A 21783-nucleotide genomic window follows, 5' to 3' on the forward strand; every position below is an offset into this window, starting at 1 on the left:
CCCCCTCCCCCCCACTCCTCTCCCCCTCCCTCTCCAGTCTGAGGGGCAGTCAGGGTTCCCTGCCCTGTGGAAAGTCCAAAGTCCTCCCCGCTCCATCTTTGACCAAACTTTTTTTCCTCAAGAAAAGTGATAGACCAAATGAATCTTAATCTTTGTTTAGAAATGAAGTAGATTTTTCTGTAACTTATGCCTTAGAGAAAGTGATGCATTTCTATTAAACTTACCACTTTTATTTTAGGTGATGCAAGGACTTTCTGGCTGGAGCTACAAGATGATGGTAAAGTGGACTTTATGTTTGAAAAAACACAAGATGTGCTACTGTCTCTGAAAAAGAAGATAAAAGATGGGTCTGCCACAAATAAAGGTATGAAAAGTGAAACCTTCTGACACTTCCTACTAGTGTTATATACTCATAAAGTATAACTCTACTTATCTAAAGCCCTAATTTGAGTTTTACCTACTTTGTATATGCTTTCCTTCTACAGACTTGCTTTTCACATACATCCCGTAAAAGTGGGTAAACTTGATTTTTGTAGATGATAGCTATTGAACACACACACACACACACACACACACACACACACGTGGGGGGGGGCAGAACTCCTCTTAAGCACTTCCCCCCCTTTAACCTCTTCCCTAGTAGCTGAAATCAGGCCACATTTTTCTCCTTTATTTATACTTCGTATCTTTGAAGTGGAGGGGAAGGATGTTACATAGATAATACCTGCTTCTTGTATAAGTTTAGCATAAATAGGACAATCCAACAAAAATAGTCTTCCATCATTTAGACAGCTGGTCCATGTGGTCTATTCATGGTAGAAGGCGTGGTCAACATGTGTAAGGCCCTAGGTCCTATGCCAGCATACAACAGCATAGATATTGCCTGTTCCAAACAGAACTTTCTGGACTAGTTTTATGAAAACAAACTTTTAGTTCTTGATTTTCCTATGTGTTTTCAACTCTAGTTGGTTGCAGAACATTAGGCTCTAAACGTAAGCTCCTCCTCTAGCTCATGAGGATATAGTTGTAAAGCAAAGATGTCCCCAGCTGTTGATACTCTCACCAGCTGTAGCCCTTGATCTTAAAGAAAATCAGAAGATGGACTGGTAATGGGAGGATTTTTTCTTTTTTACAGTTTTGTTTATAAGTGGTAAGAGAAGAACTCATGTTTCTCTACCTATCCTGGAACAGTATTAAATTGTATGTGAAAAATGAAGTGCAACCAGCATATAAAACATGTAGATTTAGCAGAGATACAGGTTAAAAGTTTCTTTGGGAAGGAGCAGGTAAGGTGTCTCTTGTCACTGCCAGAAGCCTTTTCTCTCAGCATGGGGTCTCTGCTGTACTATGCTAATGGTGTTCCAGACTATGACAGTTCCACTGTTTGTTCGTTTTCTTGTTTTGTTTTTTTATAAAAGAAACTTTCAATCCTTCATGGGTCAGATATATGTAAGTTTGAAACAGTTCTATCACTTTTACTTTATTCACCTAAATAGCTAACCTCCTAGCCTCATTTTTTTTTAAATACAGATAATCATAAGGGTCTCTCGGGGGAGCTGTAAAGATTAAATGTAAATTGTTTAGTATTATAGCTGGTAACTGAATAGAGGTGATGGTGATGGTGCTTATTCCTTTCTTTTTTATTTTAACAGACTATGTCCAAGCAATGATTCTGGTAAATGAAGCAACTATAAGGAACAGTACAGCAAAGGGTATGTTCATTGCTTACTCCAATCCTAATATCTCTGTTTTTTCCTTGCCAATCTTTTTTTTTTTTAAAGATTTATTTATTATGTATACAACTTTCTGCCTCCATTTATACCCACACACCAGAGGAGGGCGCCAGATCTCTTTACAGATGGTTTGGAGCCACCATGTGGTTGCTGGGAATTGAACTCAGAACCTCTGGAAGAGCAGACCGTGCTCTTAACCACTGAGCCATCTCTCCAGCCCTTCCTTGCCAATCTTAATCTGTCAAGTTAATTAAAGGTAACTTGAATTAACATATAAGATTTGCATTGCTAAGTTTTATGAACCACAGTTTTCCTTTATGAAAAATCCTACCCCTCCAGAGATAGGGAACACAGTCATGCCAAGGGCCCAAGGAAAATAGAACTTTATTTCTTTTCTTCCTAAATGCCATGTAAAGAGGGCAGACAGATTTTTATAAATAGCACTGTTAGGAAGGTACATCCCATTATAGGTAAGTTGATGGCTAATTTTTTATTCATCTTGGTTTCAAACTACCAGTCTTTGAAGAGCCAAGCATGTTTGGTTTTAAAAGATCAAAGATAACAAATGAAAACTATTCATAAGACTTCTGCCATCAGATGTATGCATTTTCTGCAGCAAGCAAGTTTCCAGTTTTATGTCGCTGCCTGTGAGATGTGAGATGTCACACGTTGTCAATACCCCACATGTTGTCAATGCCCCAAGTTTTATGTAGCTGCCTGTGAGATATCACAAGTTGTCAATACCCCAAGTTTTATGTAGCTACCTGTGAGATGTCACATGTTAAGTTGTCAATACCCCAAGTTTTATGTTGCTACCTGTGAGATGTCACATGTTAAGCAGTCAGTACCCCAAAACTGGCCCTTGAAATGTCAATCACATGCCCTAGGCCTTTGTTATTTCTGACTTGCCTGAAGATTGTTGTGGGGAAGGCTCCCCATAATACCCACCATAGGTTTAATAATTTGCTGGAGAGGTGGTTTAGTTGTTAAGAGTGCTTTCTGCTTTTTCAGAGGACCTAAATTCAGTTTCCAACACGCACACTGGACCTGTAATTCCACCTCACATGCAGCTGTAACTCCAGCTCCTGGGGCTCTGAGAACTCTACTCTGGCCTCTGTACATGTCCTCCTCCACACGTCCACACACAGACAGACATGCATGCACATCATATGAAAATAAATACAAATCTCTTGAAATTTTTGCTGTAATTGCTTAAAAAAAAACCTCAAGTAAATGCATTCTGTCCTCTTAACAGTTTATTATGAAAGTGTTACAAAGATTAACAGCCAGATGAGGAATGTGGGAGACATCTGGCAGAGCCTGAATGCAGGCTCCACCCTCAAGTTTTGGGAGTATCCCACCATGTTAGTATATGAATGCTTTCACCAACCTAAAAGCCTCTGACCCACATTATTAAGAGCATTTGTGGAGATCTCATTACATAGGCATGAATGCGTGAATCACTGGCCATTCGTGATTGACTCTGTCTCCTGCCTTTCTTACTTCCTGCACTTGGTTCAGTCTGAAAATTACAACCCTGTAATTGTGCTTTTTTTCTGTCTTTCTAATGGAACAGCCACCATCTGAAGCTCTCCAGAGATTCTAGGTAGCAGTCACTTCACTAGCAAACTAGACAAACATCACCCTGGAGGGCCAAAGCCTTTGGCAGTGTTTGGAAGTATGTGAAGTTGTAATAGAAGATGCTGCTCTCACTGCCACGGGGGAAATCACAAGGACTGCAGTAATTCTATCAGGAACTAGGACAGACAAGATATATAATTCTTATTATGCCACATATATCAAGAGTAGAAAGCACAGTTTGAAGTTATTTTATCAGCTATCACCATTCCAAAATTTTAATCTATCATAACTTTGCTGTAAGTGTTGAAAGAGCACTTACCAAATCTTCATTTATACTGTTAAGTATTCTTAGCAGATTTTGCTGGGCTTTATTTTCCTATCAAAATTTGGAGCCTTAAAGTTTTTAACTATGAAAAAGTTGTCTAGCATGATGCAGGTGTATTTTGGGATTTTTTTTTCCCCTCAGTATTCTCCATTCAGTGCTAATGTGTATTTTTAGAATAGGTTCTTTTAGAAATTCTTTCTTTTCAGTATTCTTCAGTAGCATTTGGAGTTATAGGGGAAGAGTGTGCTTGCGTGTGTGCGTGTGTATGTGTATTGGAGCCTGTAAATTAAACTTGTAAAAGAATGTTTGCAGTCTAAAAGGTATGCAGATGTATTAATTCATTGTACATAGTAGTGGGTACTCAATGTAGCTGCAAGCTTTGAAAGCTGGGTCATGTTAGTAGGGAAGGTGGACAGAAGGGCACTCTAGGGCAGGTGACTTCTTAGAAGAGGGTGGAGAACAGCGAAGAAGGTGTGACTTGAAAGGTGAATGAGCACTGAGGAAAATAGATGGGAAGTGCTGTAGACTGTGATAGGGTCTGCATGGTTGTGGTGTGAGCGTCCTGTGTTTTCATGTGATAGTCTTCTGGTTGGATCTTCGGGAAGAGGAGGTTTATAGCTTTCCTTCTTTTCCTTTGAGGATCCCTATTTTAGAATATTAAGGGGAGAGAAAACCTTTTCCTGCATGTGTTGATTCTCAGATATTTCAGCTCAGAGCAGTCCTTTTGTTACTTCCTGGAGCACCTCTGTGCCTTTCATAATGAACACACCCGTAAGGGACTGCAGTAGTTTTACAGGAGAGGAAATGGCGACAAGGAATTAATCCTAAGAGATATTTGTTTTCCTCTCTAAAGCATTTTATTTTCAACTCAGTTTGGAGTCATTGTCAATAGAAATACTATATCATGATTCTAGGTTTTATATAGTCTGTTCACCTGAATTGGAACAGTTTTATCAGAACAAAAATATATCTATTTGCCAGTATAGAAAAACAAAAGAGGTCAAAACAAGCCCTTAGAGATCTAGTCTGTACTCCCTAGATACTGATTAAGCCACTAGTTGCCCTTTCTTCCCTTGCTTAGTTACAACTTTAATCACTTGTTTCCCGGTTTAAAAAAAAAAAAAAAAGAACAAGCAAAAAATACTTGGGTTAAAAAAAAATAAGAAATTACAAATAGATCAAAAGAGTTAGTCACGTGCATTTAGAAAAGGAAACAAAAGTTACCCAAACTTAACGCTTTATGACCTATTTGTCTATAAAATGTAAGCAGAACTACCAGCACTTGATATTTGCCTGGAATAACTTTGATTAAGTTGATATCAAACTCATTCTCCAGAAGTACTTTCTTCAAAGGTTTTAAATTTATATTGAATTTATTTTATTGGTACTTTTGAAAATATCTACAATCTTATTGCCGAGTCTCAAAAATCTTAGTATCTTTGGAAATTTTAGTGTTCCGTATGATCATGATTTCTAATCAGTGAAGACACTGTTTGGCTGTTTTAGTGAATGATTTTTAACTCTGTGTTTGTTTTGCTCATTACTTTTTCCATGTAGATCATATACCTGTGACTCAGACTGAGCAGGAACACAGATCAAATGCATTTCCCTCCGCATCATGTGAGAACTTTCCTGAGGACTGTACCACTCTGTATGTATATTATCCGTGTTACTGCCCCCTTAGTATGCTATTTCCTAAATATCGCTAGGGAATGACCTCCTTCTCTAAAATTTAGCTTAAGATGTCTGTGTTTTGTGAATCTACCGAAATCTGCCAAATCACCTTTGAGAAAACCCTTACATTTGGAGTATTAAAACTGCTTCCAGTGTCAGCCCAGCGTTGACAGCGCCTGTAAGAGTGACAGGTGTGAGGGGAAACCTGGCTGCTTTACCATCTCTTCTACCCCTGAGTTCAGTGAGCGTTCCTTAGCTCTCAGGAGACTTAGGCAGAGCAGATCTAACACCTGACAGACTAGGTAAGGCCTGCAGCACAGCCTCCTGTCATTGTGGTGAAGCTCCTGGTGTGTTGCTCTGATCTGACCCTTTCAGCTATAGAGTTACGCTGGCCCTTGTAAATAATTCTCAAGAACTCCAGTCTGTGATGATTGTAGATAAACACTGTTACATGCGGTTTGTATAATTCTATGGACAGTAGAGCTGTCTTGGGGGTTTTGTTTTGTTTTTCCAGACAAGGTCTCACTAAGAGCTAAGACTGTCCTTGAATTGGGACCTTAACCTACCAGTTGAGAAGTCAGTGTAGTTTAAGTCTCAAAATAATTTAATATGCTCTTACAGAAATCTAAGTTCACACTTCTTGTAACTCCCCTCACTGACTTTTAGTAGCTCACAAAACTTATTATTATTAGAAGTGATAACCCAATATACAGCACAAAACCTTGTTAGTTTTTAAACACAGACCCAACCATTCTAATATAAGATTTCTTTTTTTCACAAAAATTTCTGCCCAACAGGCTGCCGTCCAGTTTCTATTAGGCAATAACATATTTTTAAGGATACATTTTGTTTTTTTAATTATGTTTATACATGTGTGGATATGTACACATGTGAGGGCAGGTATGTTCGGAACACCAGTCTTGTCAGAAATACCTCTTGCCAGGGTAGGAGGGTGGGGATCAGAAATAATAGTAAAGAGGAAGAAGACATGAATAAAACAATAAAACAGAAAGAAAGGATAGTATCTGGAGGGAGTTCCAGTGAATACTGTAATGTTTTTTAAATGCATTTTTATACCCCATTCCAAAAGGGGGAAGGCAACAAAAGACTTCTTTAACATGTTACAAAGGACAACTTGGACAATTAATTGCTTCAGTACTTTGAGACATTAAGTCATTAGCATTCTGTTTGGGTAGTGAAGCCACCCTAGACCAAATACCCTGAAGGCAGCCATTCTCTCCTACAAAAGAAGGAGCAGAAGTATGCTTGCTTATCCTGACCACCTGTCAGGATAGAGTGGATCTACCTGTATGCGCCATCTTAATGTCAAAAGAACCAAGTAACCACATCCTGGGTCAGGAGTGTACCCCTGGTCTTGCAAGCTATTAAAGCTAGTGAGGGAGTTATAAAAAGTGTGAAAACTGAGGCCTCAGAATTCTCACATAAGCCAGAAGAGGGGTAATTTTAGACTTGTTTGTAATGCTCTTTGTCTTTCTAACTTTTCTTGTATACTTTTTGAACCTTTTATTATGATCACTGAAAATATATTGAAGTGTGGCCAAAGCCAAAACCCTCTTGCTTACTTACTATATCAGAGACTCTTTTTTTTATCACTTTTCAGAAAGATCTGTTCAAACAACTTTAAATTTGCTTCACTCTGTTACTGTCTTACATACATGTCTCTTGCATGAGAAACTAAAGTTTACTGCTCTAGAATTCTGTAATAGCATCACACTCTCTTAAAACTTGCATACATACACACATAGAGTATTCTGATTGACCTAGAGTTTTCTGACTTAACTGTTGGTTGACAACAGCTAGTGTTGGCTTCTTTTTAAATTCTAAATACTTAGAAGTCATGTGCTTGGTGCCCTCTTCTAGCAAATCAGGGTAGCATTTTCTCTATTTTGTTCTTTAGTATTTGAAGTGCCCCCCTGCCCCTCCCCAAAAAACCTCTGGAGTTGAATATAGAGACCTTGATACTTGTAATACAGTCAAATTCTATTAATTCTTGTAATTGTTAGACCCTCAGTTCCTTTCCATTTGTGTCTGATCTTCATAACCTGAGAGCCATATTTAACAGGTGAAAATGGTAGCAACAAATGGATAGAGACTCTTCATTCTCTGTTATGTGCTATCTTTCTCCTAATATTAGTTTCTTATCCTAAGCCTAGGATTAATTTAAAAAATTTTTCATTTGCATTTTTGAAAGCCTCAATTATTATCAGACTTGGTCTTAATAGTACCTTCCTTATAGATTTAGACCAGCATTTTTGCTCATAACCGATCATCCTTCCTTTGTCATATTCTTTTAAAATTTCAGTGAGTCATAGAGTGCGTAACTGTAATCTGAGCATTGAGGAGGCAGAAGTAGGAGAATCACTGTGAGTTCCAGTCCAGTGAGGTCTCCACTGGGAGACCTTGTTGATTGATTGACTGATTGATAGGTAGGTAGATAGGTAACCTTCCCAGAGACATCCGATTAGGCATGCTCGTGATTTCACATTCAAAACTTCATTTCTGTACTTCTGAGAGCTCTCGAACTGGGCTGTCACTCAGAAATAAGACCTGAGTTCGCAATCTGGAGAGATTTTTCCAGATGAAAGTACATGTCTAATTAGACTCATAATTTTTTTCTTTGTGTTAAGAATTCCAAAGCTACAGCTCACTCTTGATTAGAATTCTGCTTGTTTCTTTCTTTTTTATTTTTTTCAAGACAGGCTTTCTCTGTGTAGCTTGACTGTTCTGGACCGTTCTGTGCTCTGTAGACCAAGTGACCTTGAACTCAGCAATCTGCCTGCCTCTGTCTCCTGAGTCCTGGAATTTTTAAAGGGATGTGCCATCACTCTAGAAACTAGAGTAATTTTAAAATAATTCCATTTGGATTTCCCCTGGAGGTTATGATGGTATTTTGTTATGGGGTGTGTATATATGTGTATTTTGTTTGGTTAGTGTGTTTTGTTTTTGTTTTTCTTTCAGTAGTTAAACTCCTTAATGGATAGTAATCACATAGGCAGACTAATAAGCTACATGGTTGATTCTCAGCCCCTGAATTGCTCAAAATAAACAATATGTCCATGTCATAGTGGCAAAATCAAGTATGAAAGTCTTAGGGGTAGGCAGTAGACTTTCAGCGTTTCGGTTTTGAGTTTAATCGGATTTCCATTCCATATAGGCGATATTTCAAATTGGCAAATGTAGTAAAACATTTAATTTTTTTTTAAAAAAAGGCTCTCTCCTTTTATGAAAACTAGCTAAATTTATTTTTCTTAGTCAAGTGCTTTGATTTATCAAGAGCATTTTGGTAGAATTTATTAAGTGCAGTTCTGGCCATCACGTAGTGACAGTGAACTTGCAGGTGCTAAAACACATGGGTATAAATATAAATCACTTGGTTTCTATTAGATGAGCACATGAATCTGGCAGATTAACTTTTATATATGTATATACACGTGCATACCTGTATACATTCACAAACGCCCAGAGTATGGCACAGCAAGCAGTGTAGGCACTAAATTGGAACCAGGAAATGGGTGTTGAAATGCTGCTTTCTTGTTCCAGGTTCTTGTTGCCACGGTATTTTACATAGCTGCCCAACTAAACTTTTACGAATTCCTAATTTCACGTGTTACTTCATGATGTATTTTTAATTTACATCTTGAGAGATTATTTTAGATATTTAATGATTGTATGTTCCTAGTGGTTGCTCAGCCTACTTTCTTATAGAACCCAGGGCTACCAGCCCAGAGGTGGCCCAACCCACAATGGGTTGGGCCCTTCCCCATCAATCACTAATTTAAAAAAGGCCTTACAGGCTCGAGTGCAGCCCAATCTTATGAAGGCATTTTCTCAATTGAGGCTCCTTCCTCAGCTGACATAAAACTAGGCAGTACAGTTGATTAAATTATAAATTCCATTCGTTCTTAATCACATGAAAAGTCAGCCTGACACTTGCTGCGATATAGCCCCATTATTTTGGATATTAGTACATAGGAGAGGAGGCATCAAACACTACACTTTCCCTGTACTAGTTCAGTTCCAGGATAACTCAAAAGAGTTAGGAAATTTCTTCTTTGTAAAATAATTTCAGCCAGTGAGATGACTCAGCAGGGAAGTGCACTTGTCTCAAACCTGACAATCTGAATTTAATCCTCGGAATTCACAGGATGGAAAGAGAGGACAGACTCCCAAAAGTAGTCCTCTGACTCCACATGTACACACAATAAACAAATACATGTAAAAAGACAAGTGCTTAACCACCACAGCCCAGAGAAGCCCATGATAAAGATGTATTGGTTCAGTTGCAAGTCTGTGTCCTCCATAACACAAGCGGGACCAGTAAGGTGCCTCCCATCTAGTGGTGAGAACAGTGTTCTGGTTTGAAAGTTGTAGGGCGTGAAGAAGCAATAGTCTTATAAAATGTAGCTGTAAAAGTTTTCACGCACTTTAAATGACAGGGCCTACGTGAAGCAATCCTGACAGTTTGGCTGAGACCCAAACTCCACTTAACAGTCTTTGCATCCGGAAGAGTGACACCAGTGCCGGGGATTCATTCCTTCCTGCCCTCCTCCCCCACAATATTCTGAACTTGAATCTTAGTTTCTAGGACCACCAACTAACTTACATTATTGTAGGTAGAGAATTGAATTAAATATCGTCACCACTAGGTGGCATTAGCTAATTTCCAAAATGTGACAAATGACATGGAACAAGTGACAAAATTCAATTTTAACAGATATTATAAAACGAAGGGGAAGATGCACTGATACTAGGCTAAAGGAAAAAAAAAGTACTAGAAGCATGAAATTTGGGTTTGGACAAATAGGTGATGTGGGTCAGTAAAAAAAAATCCAACTTTGTTAGAAACACCTGCTGAATTGTTTTGGGCAAAAAGATGTGATGACAGAAGCTTACCTTAAACTTTTCAGAAGAATGTGGGTGGGCAGGAGAAAAAAAGAATAGAATAAATTAAGTTAAAAGGTCTATAATTAGTAAAGTCCATTGCCAAAGATCAAAGTTAAAGGTTGGTACAGACATGTTAGTGAGACTTCAATTAATAGTTACTGACAGTAAAGAATCTTTATTGTAGCCGGGCGATGGTGGCGCATGCCTTTAATCTCAGCACTCGGGAGGCAGAGGTAGGCGTATCTCTGTGAGTTCGAGACCAGCCTGGTCTACAGAGCTAGTTCCAGGACAGGCTCCAAAGCCACAGAGAAACCCTGTCTCGAAAAAACAACAACAAAAAAAAAAAAGAAAAAAGAAAAAAAAAAAGAATCTTTATTTTGTAGGACTGGGCATCTAACAGGGTTATGAATTAGAGAGTAATTTGGGTTCACATAGCACTTAAGAATGTTTGGTGTGAGTGATTAGAACAGCTGTGTCTGTTAGTTGACATTTAACGTTATTATCTTTTTTCTAAAGATTTATTTATTGTATTACAGTATTCTGCCTACATGCATACCTGCAGGCCAGAAGAGGGCACCAGATCTCATTACAGATGGTTGTGAGCCACCATGTGGTTGCTGGAAATTGAACTCAGAACCTTTAGATGAGCAGGCGGTGCTCTTAACCACTGAGCCGTCTCTCCAGCCCCCTAACATTATTATCAAAGTGAGGATGTAGTGAACTGCTCGAGCCCATGACGACCACGCACAAGGTCTGCTATCTTTAGGCTCAGAACAAAATACCATTGACATTGAAGTTAGAATTCCATTCTCCTACAGAAACTGGAAGACTGATGACCTCAGAACTACTTTTGTTTTCCCAAAGCATTGTTTTCACGTCTTTGAGAAAGAAAATTTTGTGTTAGAGACACATACATAGTAAACTGGAAGGAATAGGAAATTCATGACTATTAGCTCCTCATAGTCCTCTGAGAAGGTGTGGAGAAGACTGGCGGTATATCTTCCCATCGTTAGATCCTGGAACAACTTTACATTCTCCTGGTAGTATGGACCTTCCTCAGGAAGAATTTGGGTTTTGTTAGTGTTGTTTTGTTTTTACCATTCTGTATAACCAACCCAAAACCTATGCATGCATGCTAAGGTATAGTGTATCTCTGAGCTGCAATCCCAGTCCCTCGGGCTTTTTAAAGGAAGGCATGGATCATCATGGGTATGTATCCTTATGCTTACTAGGAATTATGCCAGAGTTTAGTTATTCTATGCAGAAGTTTTGATAATGTCCTTATTTGCTAAGATATCTGTAGTTCTCAAAGAGACATTTGGGTCTCTATAAGAAAATATATTCTTGTATGTGTTTGATTATTTTTATTAATCAAGATTTTGTTGTTGTTTATGTGTATTCCTATTGACTAGTAATTCCTCTAAAGGGATGCAAGAATAATCAGGAACTTGGTCAAGGATTTATGTCTGAAGATGCTCATCAAAGCACTTACAACAGAGACAAATTGAAAATAGTTCCAACATTCAAAGATTTACAAACAAGTGGTAGTGTATTGTTTTACCCATTAGACTGTAATCCAGAAACAGAGACCCCCCTTCATTGATGAAACTGTGTATATAAGCAGTTGAAGGAACTTGTCCCCTGAGGGAAAAAATTGGCAATATTAACAAAATTGTTATACAGTAGTATAATGTGGTTGACTAACAGGAATGACAGGGACAGCTGTACACCATGAAGTTGCTTCACATGCCACTGGTCATCGACTGATACGTAACCTCAGAAAGTTCATTGTGTTTCAGTGTCTAGGACATACTAAGATGCAGGTGTTTGGGACAAAATAAAATACCTATTTTAATGTATAATGACCCTTGGTGAAATAAAATTCAAGTTCTTTGAAGAAATTTAAAAATTGGGTTCAAAATACAAGAACTTTCTTTTTATACTTCTTCCCCTTAAATTGAATACTATCTCTTTTTTTTTTTTTTTTTTTTTTGCCAGTTTGCTATTATTCTCAGAGTATCAATATGATTGGCAGCTGGATTACATATTATGGGGAAAAAATCAGCTAAATAGTTGCTGGATGAAGGCACTGTAAAGGAATCTTCACAAATTTTCTTAGCTACCTTAGTTGGACGAGGCAAAGGTGTGACAAATCCTACATGAAGAAATGCTGCTCCCAGCCCGCGAACAAGGGCAGGCTCTCAGTGTGCATGTCAGAGCCTAGGAGAAAGACACAGCTAGCTCAAGCTCCCTGGAGTAGTCTTAAGTTACACCTCATCTTTGAATGCCTCAAGGATATATGAAATGTTTCAGAGTCTAGGTTATCTTCCCGCTGTCCAAGAAGATACAGTAAAGCAATTGCCACCTTAGTCTGCATTTTAAAAAATGAAGCAGGACTATGAATTTGAGATACTGATGATTACCTTACTCTAATAGGTCTCCAGGACAGAAAGCACTCCTGCCTGCGAACAGTAAGGCTGCAGACCCGGGGGAGAAGGAATGCCCTTTGAGCGTGTCTTTCCAGAGCCACGTCTGCTCCCGTGCTTGTCTGCTGGAAACACCGCCGTCCTTGAAGGGACAAAACCCTCTGCAGCGACCAATCAGATGTCACTTCCAAAGACGACATGCAAAGACAAATTCTCATTCTTCTGCCCTCCACGTGAATTATAAAACGCCCTGTGGACGGAGCCTGCGGAACATGGAGGAAGTTTTCCATTACCTCATTGAGACAGAGTGTACCTTTTTATTCACAGACAACTTTTCCTTCAATACTTACGTTCAGTTGACTCGGAATCACCCAAAGCAAGATGAAGTTGTTTCTGATGTGGATATTAGTAACGGAATGGAACCAGTGCCGATTTCCTTCTGTAATGAAGTAGACAGTAGGAAACTCCCACAGTTTAAGTACAGAAGGACAGTGTGGCCCCGAGCATGTTATCTAAACTCTTCCAGCATGTTTTCTGTTTCATGTGACTGTTCTGAGGGCTGCATAGACATGTAAGTAGAAAAACGTGATGTTACAGACAATCCGCACCTAGACACATTTGTCTAGTCTTACTGTGTTCCTGGTTGTCATTTTGTCTGTCTAAAACCTGTGCACAGCCGAGCGGTGGTGGTGCACGCCTTTAATCCCAGCACTTGGGAGGCAGAGGCAGGCGGATCTCTGTGAGTTCGAGACCAGCCTGGTCTACAAGAGCTAGTTCCAGGACAGGCTCCAAAACCACAGAGAAACCCTGTCTCGAAAAAAAAAAAAAAACCTGTGCACAAATTGTCTAAAATAGATGAAAAGATAACATTTCATTAATTATAACTCTGCCAAAAATGGTAATTTGAAATTTATTTTCTCTAAGGATGAGTATTTCCTTTTATGTAGTAATTTAGTTATAATAGCAATTGCAGTGCTGTTTTTTTGAGTATCACACATGCCCAGACTCTTGAAATACATTTTTTTCTCTTTGTCACCACACAAACCTGTGTGTTAGGTGATGTATTTCTATCACACAGATAAGGAATTAGTCTCAGAAACAGATTCAAAGAGGTCACAGCAGACAAGTAGGAGAGGCGGTGTTTGAACATTTATTCCTAATTTCTATGTCATTTGTTATATTTTACTTTTGCACATTAAGTATCATTGCTGGCTAATTTTTTAGAATGCCAGTGTGTTCCCAGCTCCTACTCTTTAGCCATTGTATTGGCATTCCATCAAGAAAATGAAAACGTGTTCTGATACGTCAAGACCTTGAGAAACATTCTTTTAAAGATGTGTAATTTCATATGCATCTGTAGGTTTGCAGGTAATAGGGTAGATATGTGTTATATGTATAGTTATCTCTATTCAAATTATCTACCTATACTAAATAAAAGAGAAAGGGAAGTTATTTTAATGTCATTATTCCGTTATTAGCTGAGAGGTACATTCAAGGACCCCTGAATGTTTAAATTTTTGTCTTAGTAACAAAGTCTGTTTGTTTGTATTTCCCGTACGTACCCTGAAGCACTACAAGTATCTTGATCTGATAATCCCTATGGTCTATGGTCGTTTAGTGACTGACTGACTGGTAAGCCATGGGGTCTGCCTGTCATTTTTCATTTCATATTGAAAAGATGATGAAAATTATCTACACTACAGCAGTTCCTTTACTTTAGCTTTAGTTCCTATGGTCAACTATAGTCTAGAATTGCTGTGCTGGAGAGTTGTTTCAGAGATTAAGAGCACTGACTGCTCTTCCAGAGGACCCAGGTTCAATGCCCAACACCCACATATCAATTCACATCCAGTACCAAGGGATCCACTTATCCTCCCTGAGCAGCAAGCATCAGGCACACAAATGGTGCACAGATAATAATAATAATCAATAATCATTAGGTGGAGAATTCTACATACACTCATTTCATAAGTTTTAAACTACATGCTGTGTAGAGTCATGTGATGGAATGCCCCACTTCATCCCCCCTGCAATGTGAATCGTCTCTTTATCCACACTGTTCATGACCTGCCAGGTAGTCACTTAATAGCCACATTGATCATCAGATCAAGTGTCATACTTGCAATACATCCAAGTAAGACTTATTTTACTTAATAGTGGCTCCAAAAGACACAAGTAATAATTAATATTCAGGAAAATAAAGCATGCAAGGGCAGGTTAATTCTGGCAGTGTTTCAGAGTCTTGAGAAAAGCACAAATAAATAGACTTTGGTACTAATATAAGACTTTAAACATTCAGAGGTCCTCGAATATACCTCTCAGCTAATGAGGGAACAGCTATTAAAATAACCTATGATGGACAAGCAGAACTACGGCTTTCAACAAATGAGTATTTGCTGGATAAAATGTCCATTTTGAAAAATTAAAACCCATATAACTAAATATCTGTTGCATGGTCAGATAGCTCAGTGCAGTTGATATTAGTTGTAATAAGCTTTTTGTTGCTATTATTTTTCATATTGTGTCTAGAGGAGTTTCCATATAATCCTTGAGCAAAAGCCCTCTTATAAATAAAAGTACACCATTTTTTTTATGTCATTTACACTTTTACCGAGTCTCATAACTTGGTGATTTTTTTTTTATTCTGACTTCTCTACTGCCTTTCTTTTAGACAAAAATGTGCATGTCTTCAGTTGACAGCAAAGAATGCCAAAGCATGTTCCTTGTCGCCTGATGGAGTATGTACTGGATATAATTATAAAAGACTGCAGAGACTTATACCTACTGGGTGAGGAACCTTAGAGATTTGTTGCAGGGTGCATGTCTGTGGAGGATGGTACTTTTGTAAGTTGTGTGCATGGTGCGGTCGTCCTTGTGCCTGTGTGTGCACACACACTGGGAGCCAGAGGTCAAAGTCCAGCATCTTCCTCAGTCACTGTCCACCTTATTTATTTTTTCTTATACGTTCTCTTTCTGAGACAGGAGCTTCCCACTTTGGCTAGACTGGCTGTCCAGCAGGCCCCAAGGTCCTACCTGCCTCTGCTGCCCTCCCCACACCTGGGGTTGCATATGGTCTCTACTGTGTCCAGCTTGTATAAGAGTTCTGAGCAGCTGAACTCAGGGCCTCATGCTTCCATAGCAAGCATTTTAACTGCTGGCACATCTCCCAGGCCCAGAGAGTATTGGCTTTCAATATGGTCTACAGGCTTACAGGATTTGTTTATATTTGTTTCTCATACTAAAAATCTAAATTACTGATAATAGCATAAAAGCATTGTATATTCTTAGAACTGGAACTCAGACGCTACACATATATCAAAATATTTAACACTCATCTGCTTCAAGCCTAGGTCCTCAGGAAATGAGTGACTCTGAGTTGTCAATTTTCCCATTAAAACTTACACCTCCAGCACATGGGAGGCAGAGGCTGGATGATACTGAGTTCAAAACTAGCCTGAGCTACATAGAGAAGCTGTTTCAAAAACAAATGAAGGGGCTGAGGAGCTAACTCAGTGGGAAATAGCATGAGGACATGGGTTCAAATACCCAGAACTTAGATAAAAAGCTATACACGCCTATAACCACAGAGCTATTCAAGGCTCAAGATATAGGTCCTCTGGGACTTGCTGGCCCTAGCGTGGCTTCAGGTTCAGTGAAGAGATCCTGTCTATAGGGACCAATGCAGACAGTGGTAGAGCAGGACACCTGACATCCTTCTCTGGCTTCTGTGCTTGCATGGCTGTGTGCAACACACTCATGAGCATGACCACACACACATACATACACACATGCACACACATACACTAATATACATTTATTAAAAAGAAGAATGAAGGAAACTAATTTGTCAGTTGATAATTTTCAGTCTATCAAAATTGATGCTAAGTAATAAAACAGAACTAGAATTAGAAGAGTTTCATCCTATAGATTTCCTTTACACATTTAAAAAGCTAACATTTCCTGTGTGCTGAGCACCATGTTACATATCTGGTAAATATTGTGATGTTGAAACAGTGCTGTAGGTTAAGCTCTATTATATAAACTTCACATTTGAGGCTGGAAAGATGCCTCAGTGGTCAAGAGCACTGGCTGCTCCGGTTCAAATCCCAGCACTCACATGAGGGTTCACATTGGACTATACTTCTGGTCTCAGAGATCCAGTGACCTCTTTTGATTTCTGTAGGCACTAGGCATGCAGGTGGTACAGTTATGCATATAGGTAAAACAGTCATATATATAAAGTTAGATAGTAGATAAACTCCATTTTAAAAACATAAACTATGTTGTAAGCCATGTTGGGCTGCCTTATGCCATACGCCACCTTTTGGGGTGACTACTGTTATCCTAGTCACAGAGAGTTCTAAGTCCTGAGTTTGCCCATGTTTATTTTTCCATATACTTTTAAATGCCAATATGAAAGGGAGGAAGAAGGTAAAAGACTGCTTTAACATGATACAAAGGATGACCGGAACAGTTACTTGCTTCAATACTTTGAGACATCAAGTCATGAATTCGTGAGAGAAACATTCTGTTGTATAGGCAGTGGATCCTTTAGGCATCAAGTATCTTGAAGGGAGCCACACCTCCTAATTTAGAAGAAAAAGCAGAAGTATGCTTCAATTCTCTGACCTTTGTTCAGGGTGGAGAGGATATACCTCTACCACCATCTTAAAGTTCAAAACACCAAGAAGTCACACCCTTGGTCAGGGTGTGTAGCCACGGTTGTTGTCAACAACTTTGAGCAACCTCAAAGACTCTGACCTCAGACAAGGTGGAATAGGCTCACATTTTGGGCCTCCACAAAACTAAAGCTAATAACCCAGGCAATCCAGCCCTAAGTTAAGTGAAGTAGCAATACACGTTTCATTTTGCTTTTTAGACCATCTAATTTACACTGTGTTCTGTGTTATTGCCAGCATTTATGAATGCAACCTGTTGTGCAAGTGTAGCCGTCAGTTGTGTCAAAACCGAGTCGTCCAGCATGGTCCCCAGGTGAGGCTGCAGGTGTTTAAAAGTGAGAAGAAGGGCTGGGGAGTGCGCTGCCTGGATGACATCGACAGAGGGACATTTGTGTGCATTTATTCAGGTAAAGCAAAGATTTGTTTTCTGGTTATTTCCCAATTGCATCTGTATACAGCTGAATCTACATTGTCCTAGTCAGCATTGGCACCTCTTAGCCGGGTGCTGAACAGCAAGGTGTAGGGGAGAGCACCGAAGGGGACAAGTCACTGGGTCTTGTGTCCGAAGGCCATAGGTGCTTCAGAAAGGAAAGGCTGTGTTGCACTAGGACTTGGGACTTACACTGTCTTCACAGCCACAGACACTCTGGAGTAAGGTAGGGAACATTCTAAATAAGAGATCTGCATGGCTCACTAAGGTAGAAACAATCAAGCCAAAGCTCCTCAACGTTAGTATTGTAATGAGTATTTGCACATGATGATTCAGACAGTTGGTCTAAGCATCTATCTCACTTGGTTCAGGGACTCCACACCTACACTACTACTAACTACACTACTCCACCCAGCCTGCCTAGACATTCATCCTGTTTCTCAGAGTAGCTCTCGAGTGGAAGCTGTCTCTGCACCCTAAGTGGTGTCCAGGAAGCATGGTTGGCAGTCTCTGCAGACTAGAACATACACCTAAGACTGACCTAGAAAGACGAGTGGAATATCTAGTTACTAATTCTAACCTAAGAAGTATAATTTTGAATCCTGAAAAAAAAATGCATTCAATGAGACAAAGATTTTAATATTAAACTGAGTGTGAGCATAATAGGTAGATCTCACACATTTTAAATAGATCATTTTTCAAGAGTCTAAGGTTTCAAGCTTAAAAAGAATTTAAACAAGTTTGCTTTTCATTGTCTAGAGGACTTTTTTCGTTTTTATTTTACATTACTGTGGATTTCTTTCTTTTTAAATTGCCAAAATAAAAGACTATTGCTTCTTTTTAAGTAGCTCATAATTATTATGAATGTAAGACAATGAGTCTCCCATTGGCCTTTTTTTTAGTGTCTTGGAATGGTTTTCTTGGATGAGTTACCTCAAGTCTAGACTTTGTAGGGTGAGTTTATCTTTTCTAGAAACACAGTGCACTTAGCACAGAGTTTTTATTTACAGAGAAGCTGGTGCCTGCTTGTTGGAAGAGGTTGTTTTCTGTTTTGATCACTGTCTGTTGTATTTCAGGAAGATTACTAAGCAGAGCCACTCCTGAGAAAACCAATACTGATAAAAACAGAAGAGAACAACAAAACCATATGGAAAATGAGCTTTCCAAAAAGAGGAAAATAGAAGTTGCATGTTCAGATTGTGAGACACAACCTAGCAGTCCTAAAATGGAGCAATGTTCTCTTAAGTTTAGCAGTGATCTCAGAGAGCCTGTAATGTAAGTGAAAACTTCAGATCATGGTGTCCTCCCTTGTTAAGGATTAAGAATGTTTGGGTTTGCCGGGCAATGGTGGCGCACGCCTTTAATCCCAGCACTCGGGAGGCAGAGGCAGGCGGATCTCTGAGTTCGAGACCAGCCTGGTCTACAGAGCCAGTTCCAGGACAGGCTCCAAAAAAACACAGAGAAACACTGTCTTGAAAAAACAAACAAACAAACAAACAAACAAACAAACAAACAAAAAGAATGTTTGGGTTTTCCCTGTTTGTGTGTGTGTGTCTCTCTCTTCCCACCTCCCCTCCCCTAAACATCTTCTCACCTCATAAATTAAATTTAACACTCCTAGAAATCCAGCATTCTAACCTTAAAAATCTGGCCAACACATTTCCTTTGGTGTCCCATTTCTGAGTTCACTGTGGATAACTTTCATCTGACTCTATGAATGTTAGAAATTTTAATTTTACTTTTATATCACCATTCTATTTGAAAATCTTTATTGGGATCATTTTTTAAAACACATTTTAAAATTATTGGTAGCTAATGATTACCTTTTCCTTCCTCGAATAAATAATATAGATTAATTTCTTTTTTTTAAATTTTTAATTTTATTTTATGTATATGGTGGTGCACTCAGGGACCAGGGTGGGTGCTGGGAATTGAACCCAGGTCCTCTGGAAAAGCAGCTAGTGCTTTTAACCAATGAGATATCTCTATCTAACAATAAATTTGTTACGAAGTTTATGAAGTAGAGATGTTACCTATATTTTAGTGATATACAGAATAAATTTTCTTTTCAGAGAAATGAACTGTAGAAATATTTCAAAAACTCAGCGTCACTCAGCCATCAAAAGTCCTAAGTCGAAGAAAGCTACTTTTCACTGCAATGAGAAAGACATGGTAAGAACTGCAAGAACAGACTGCATGGTTGCCTGCCTGCTGTGCTAGTGCTTGCGAGGCCAGTTCAGGAGGATCATGAGTTTGAAGTCAACTCAGGCTACACAGCAAGACATTATTTTCAAAACGAAAGGAGCTATGCCTTTCCAAGGCCATTAACTATGAGCTTACCTTTCTAGCCTTCACTGAAGTATTTATGCTACTAATACAATGTAGGATGGACATTGTTGTGAGCATACAGGCGATTCGAGTCTGTATACATACACACAGATTTATTTTTGTATTTTTAGTTCAAATAGTATCTTGACAGTTGTTGCAGTTGTCACTAAGGTGCCTAGAAATAGACAGTGGAAAAGGGGTACATGTGTTGGCTCCACTTATGTCAAGACTCCTTACAATATCAGCTCTGGGGCTTTTCAGAACTAACCTAGTATGTACGGCCTGTAAAGATGATTCTTGGTGAAAGAGGTTCAGCTGCTTAGTACTTTCTCCTGACTTCCAGAGTAGAGCTCTCTTTCTTATTTTATTTGAAGGGTTTTGTTTCTTCAGAGTCTACCGCCCCTGAAGATAAGAATGGATTTAAGTCAGCTCCGGAACACCTAAACTCTAAAGCTAGAGCTCACGGTAGGCTTTATTTCCTCATGGCTGTCCCTCTCTTGCCTCTTTGTCCCTTTTGTTCAGTGTCCACCACCTCTTTCCATAGACCTCATAACAAATTGGTGGGTTTGTCATGTGGAAACTGGTAAACTGTATCCGAATCTGACCTGCCAGATATTAATTATGGTTGGTAAAAGACACTTTTTACATTTTTAAATAGTTGAAAAATCAGATGGTGCATAATATTTCATAACACTTGGGAATTATATGAACTTGTAACACCAGTGTCTGTAAATAAAGTTTTGGTGGAATGTAGCTACAGGCATTGATTTACATGTTTCTACTTTCCCTCTACATCAGCATAACTGAATAGTCACAACACAGATTCTATGACCAGCAGATCCTTGGTGCCCAGTCCTCCGTTCACAGGAGTTTGTAGACATCTGGTCTGGTTTCAGCAGTGACTTACTGCATGGGAGAAAGGGTAGAGTGGATGGCTCTCACCATGTGGTCTGCAGGTGTTGTCTGTGGCTCTGGAAGCTCTAGCTAAAGCAGCCCACTTCAGTCTTTCCCTATGGACTCCTAAAGATGCATTTCTCTAGCAGCTCTGCCCATACCACTGTATAGGGTCCTCAGTATAATGCTAGCGAGGGTACAGACTCCCTCTACAGAGTACTGTCTTTTGGAGTTCAGCCTCTACATGACAAATGTTACAGCTTGGGCAGACCGGGGTTTGCAACTTTTGTATTTTGATGAATCCCTCAATAGGGAGATGGATGACAAATGCCCTGTTTTGGAGAGCAGGCCGGCCACTGCTGCCTCTTCTCCCACCTCATACCCTTAATCTGCAACCCCAACTCCCCAGGTAGTGTTACAGGGTAGATTGGTGGAAGTATGGTTGCTCCTTACTGGGAAATTCTATTAAGAAGGAGCATTTTACATAATAGGTATTTTACCCTTTAATACACATGAGCCACAGTGAGTACAGTTGCTTTGGCTCTTTCCCCATTTTCACCAGTTGCTAAGTATATATAGCAGGTAGATCAAATAACAACACCACATAGCTAGTAGAGACTATCAGAAACCTTTGACTAAAACACAAGTACTATAGGAGCAGCATCCACATGATAATGAGTAAACCATGAGCTTTTATTTTTTAGTAAGTAGAATTTCTTTCTAAAAATATTTTTACTAGTTGCATGTATTTATGAGTATGATAAGACAGTCATTATACAGTGTGTAATGATATTTCCCTCAGAGATTT

At 39.1% G+C, this 21783-nt stretch overlaps 1 protein-coding gene across 3 annotated transcripts in view; it reads left to right on the top strand.

The window, feature by feature from the left end:
- Positions 1–21783, top strand: part of Setdb2 (SET domain bifurcated histone lysine methyltransferase 2) — a 36754-nt gene that overhangs the window by 6904 nt on the left and 8067 nt on the right. For 2 of the 3 annotated variants that reach the window (XM_050152241.1, XM_050152242.1), the window contains exons 3-11: positions 239–364; positions 1653–1712; positions 5197–5290; positions 12655–13215; positions 15316–15432; positions 17561–17730; positions 18830–19028; positions 19826–19925; positions 20456–20546. In XM_050152241.1, coding sequence (XP_050008198.1) covers positions 239–364; positions 1653–1712; positions 5197–5290; positions 12655–13215; positions 15316–15432; positions 17561–17730; positions 18830–19028; positions 19826–19925; positions 20456–20546 — 1518 coding nt within the window. Of the gene's footprint in view, positions 1–237; positions 365–1135; positions 1287–1652; positions 1713–5196; positions 5291–12654; positions 13216–15315; positions 15433–17560; positions 17731–18829; positions 19029–19825; positions 19926–20455; positions 20547–21783 lie in introns of those variants that run through there. The other variant, XM_050152244.1, reaches the window with a different exon arrangement.

Source organism: Alexandromys fortis, unplaced genomic scaffold, assembly GCF_014885135.2.
Source record: "Alexandromys fortis isolate MF-2015 unplaced genomic scaffold, M_Fortis_MF-2015_v1.1 scaffold_75, whole genome shotgun sequence".
NCBI classification, from domain to species: Eukaryota; Metazoa; Chordata; class Mammalia; order Rodentia; family Cricetidae; genus Alexandromys; species Alexandromys fortis.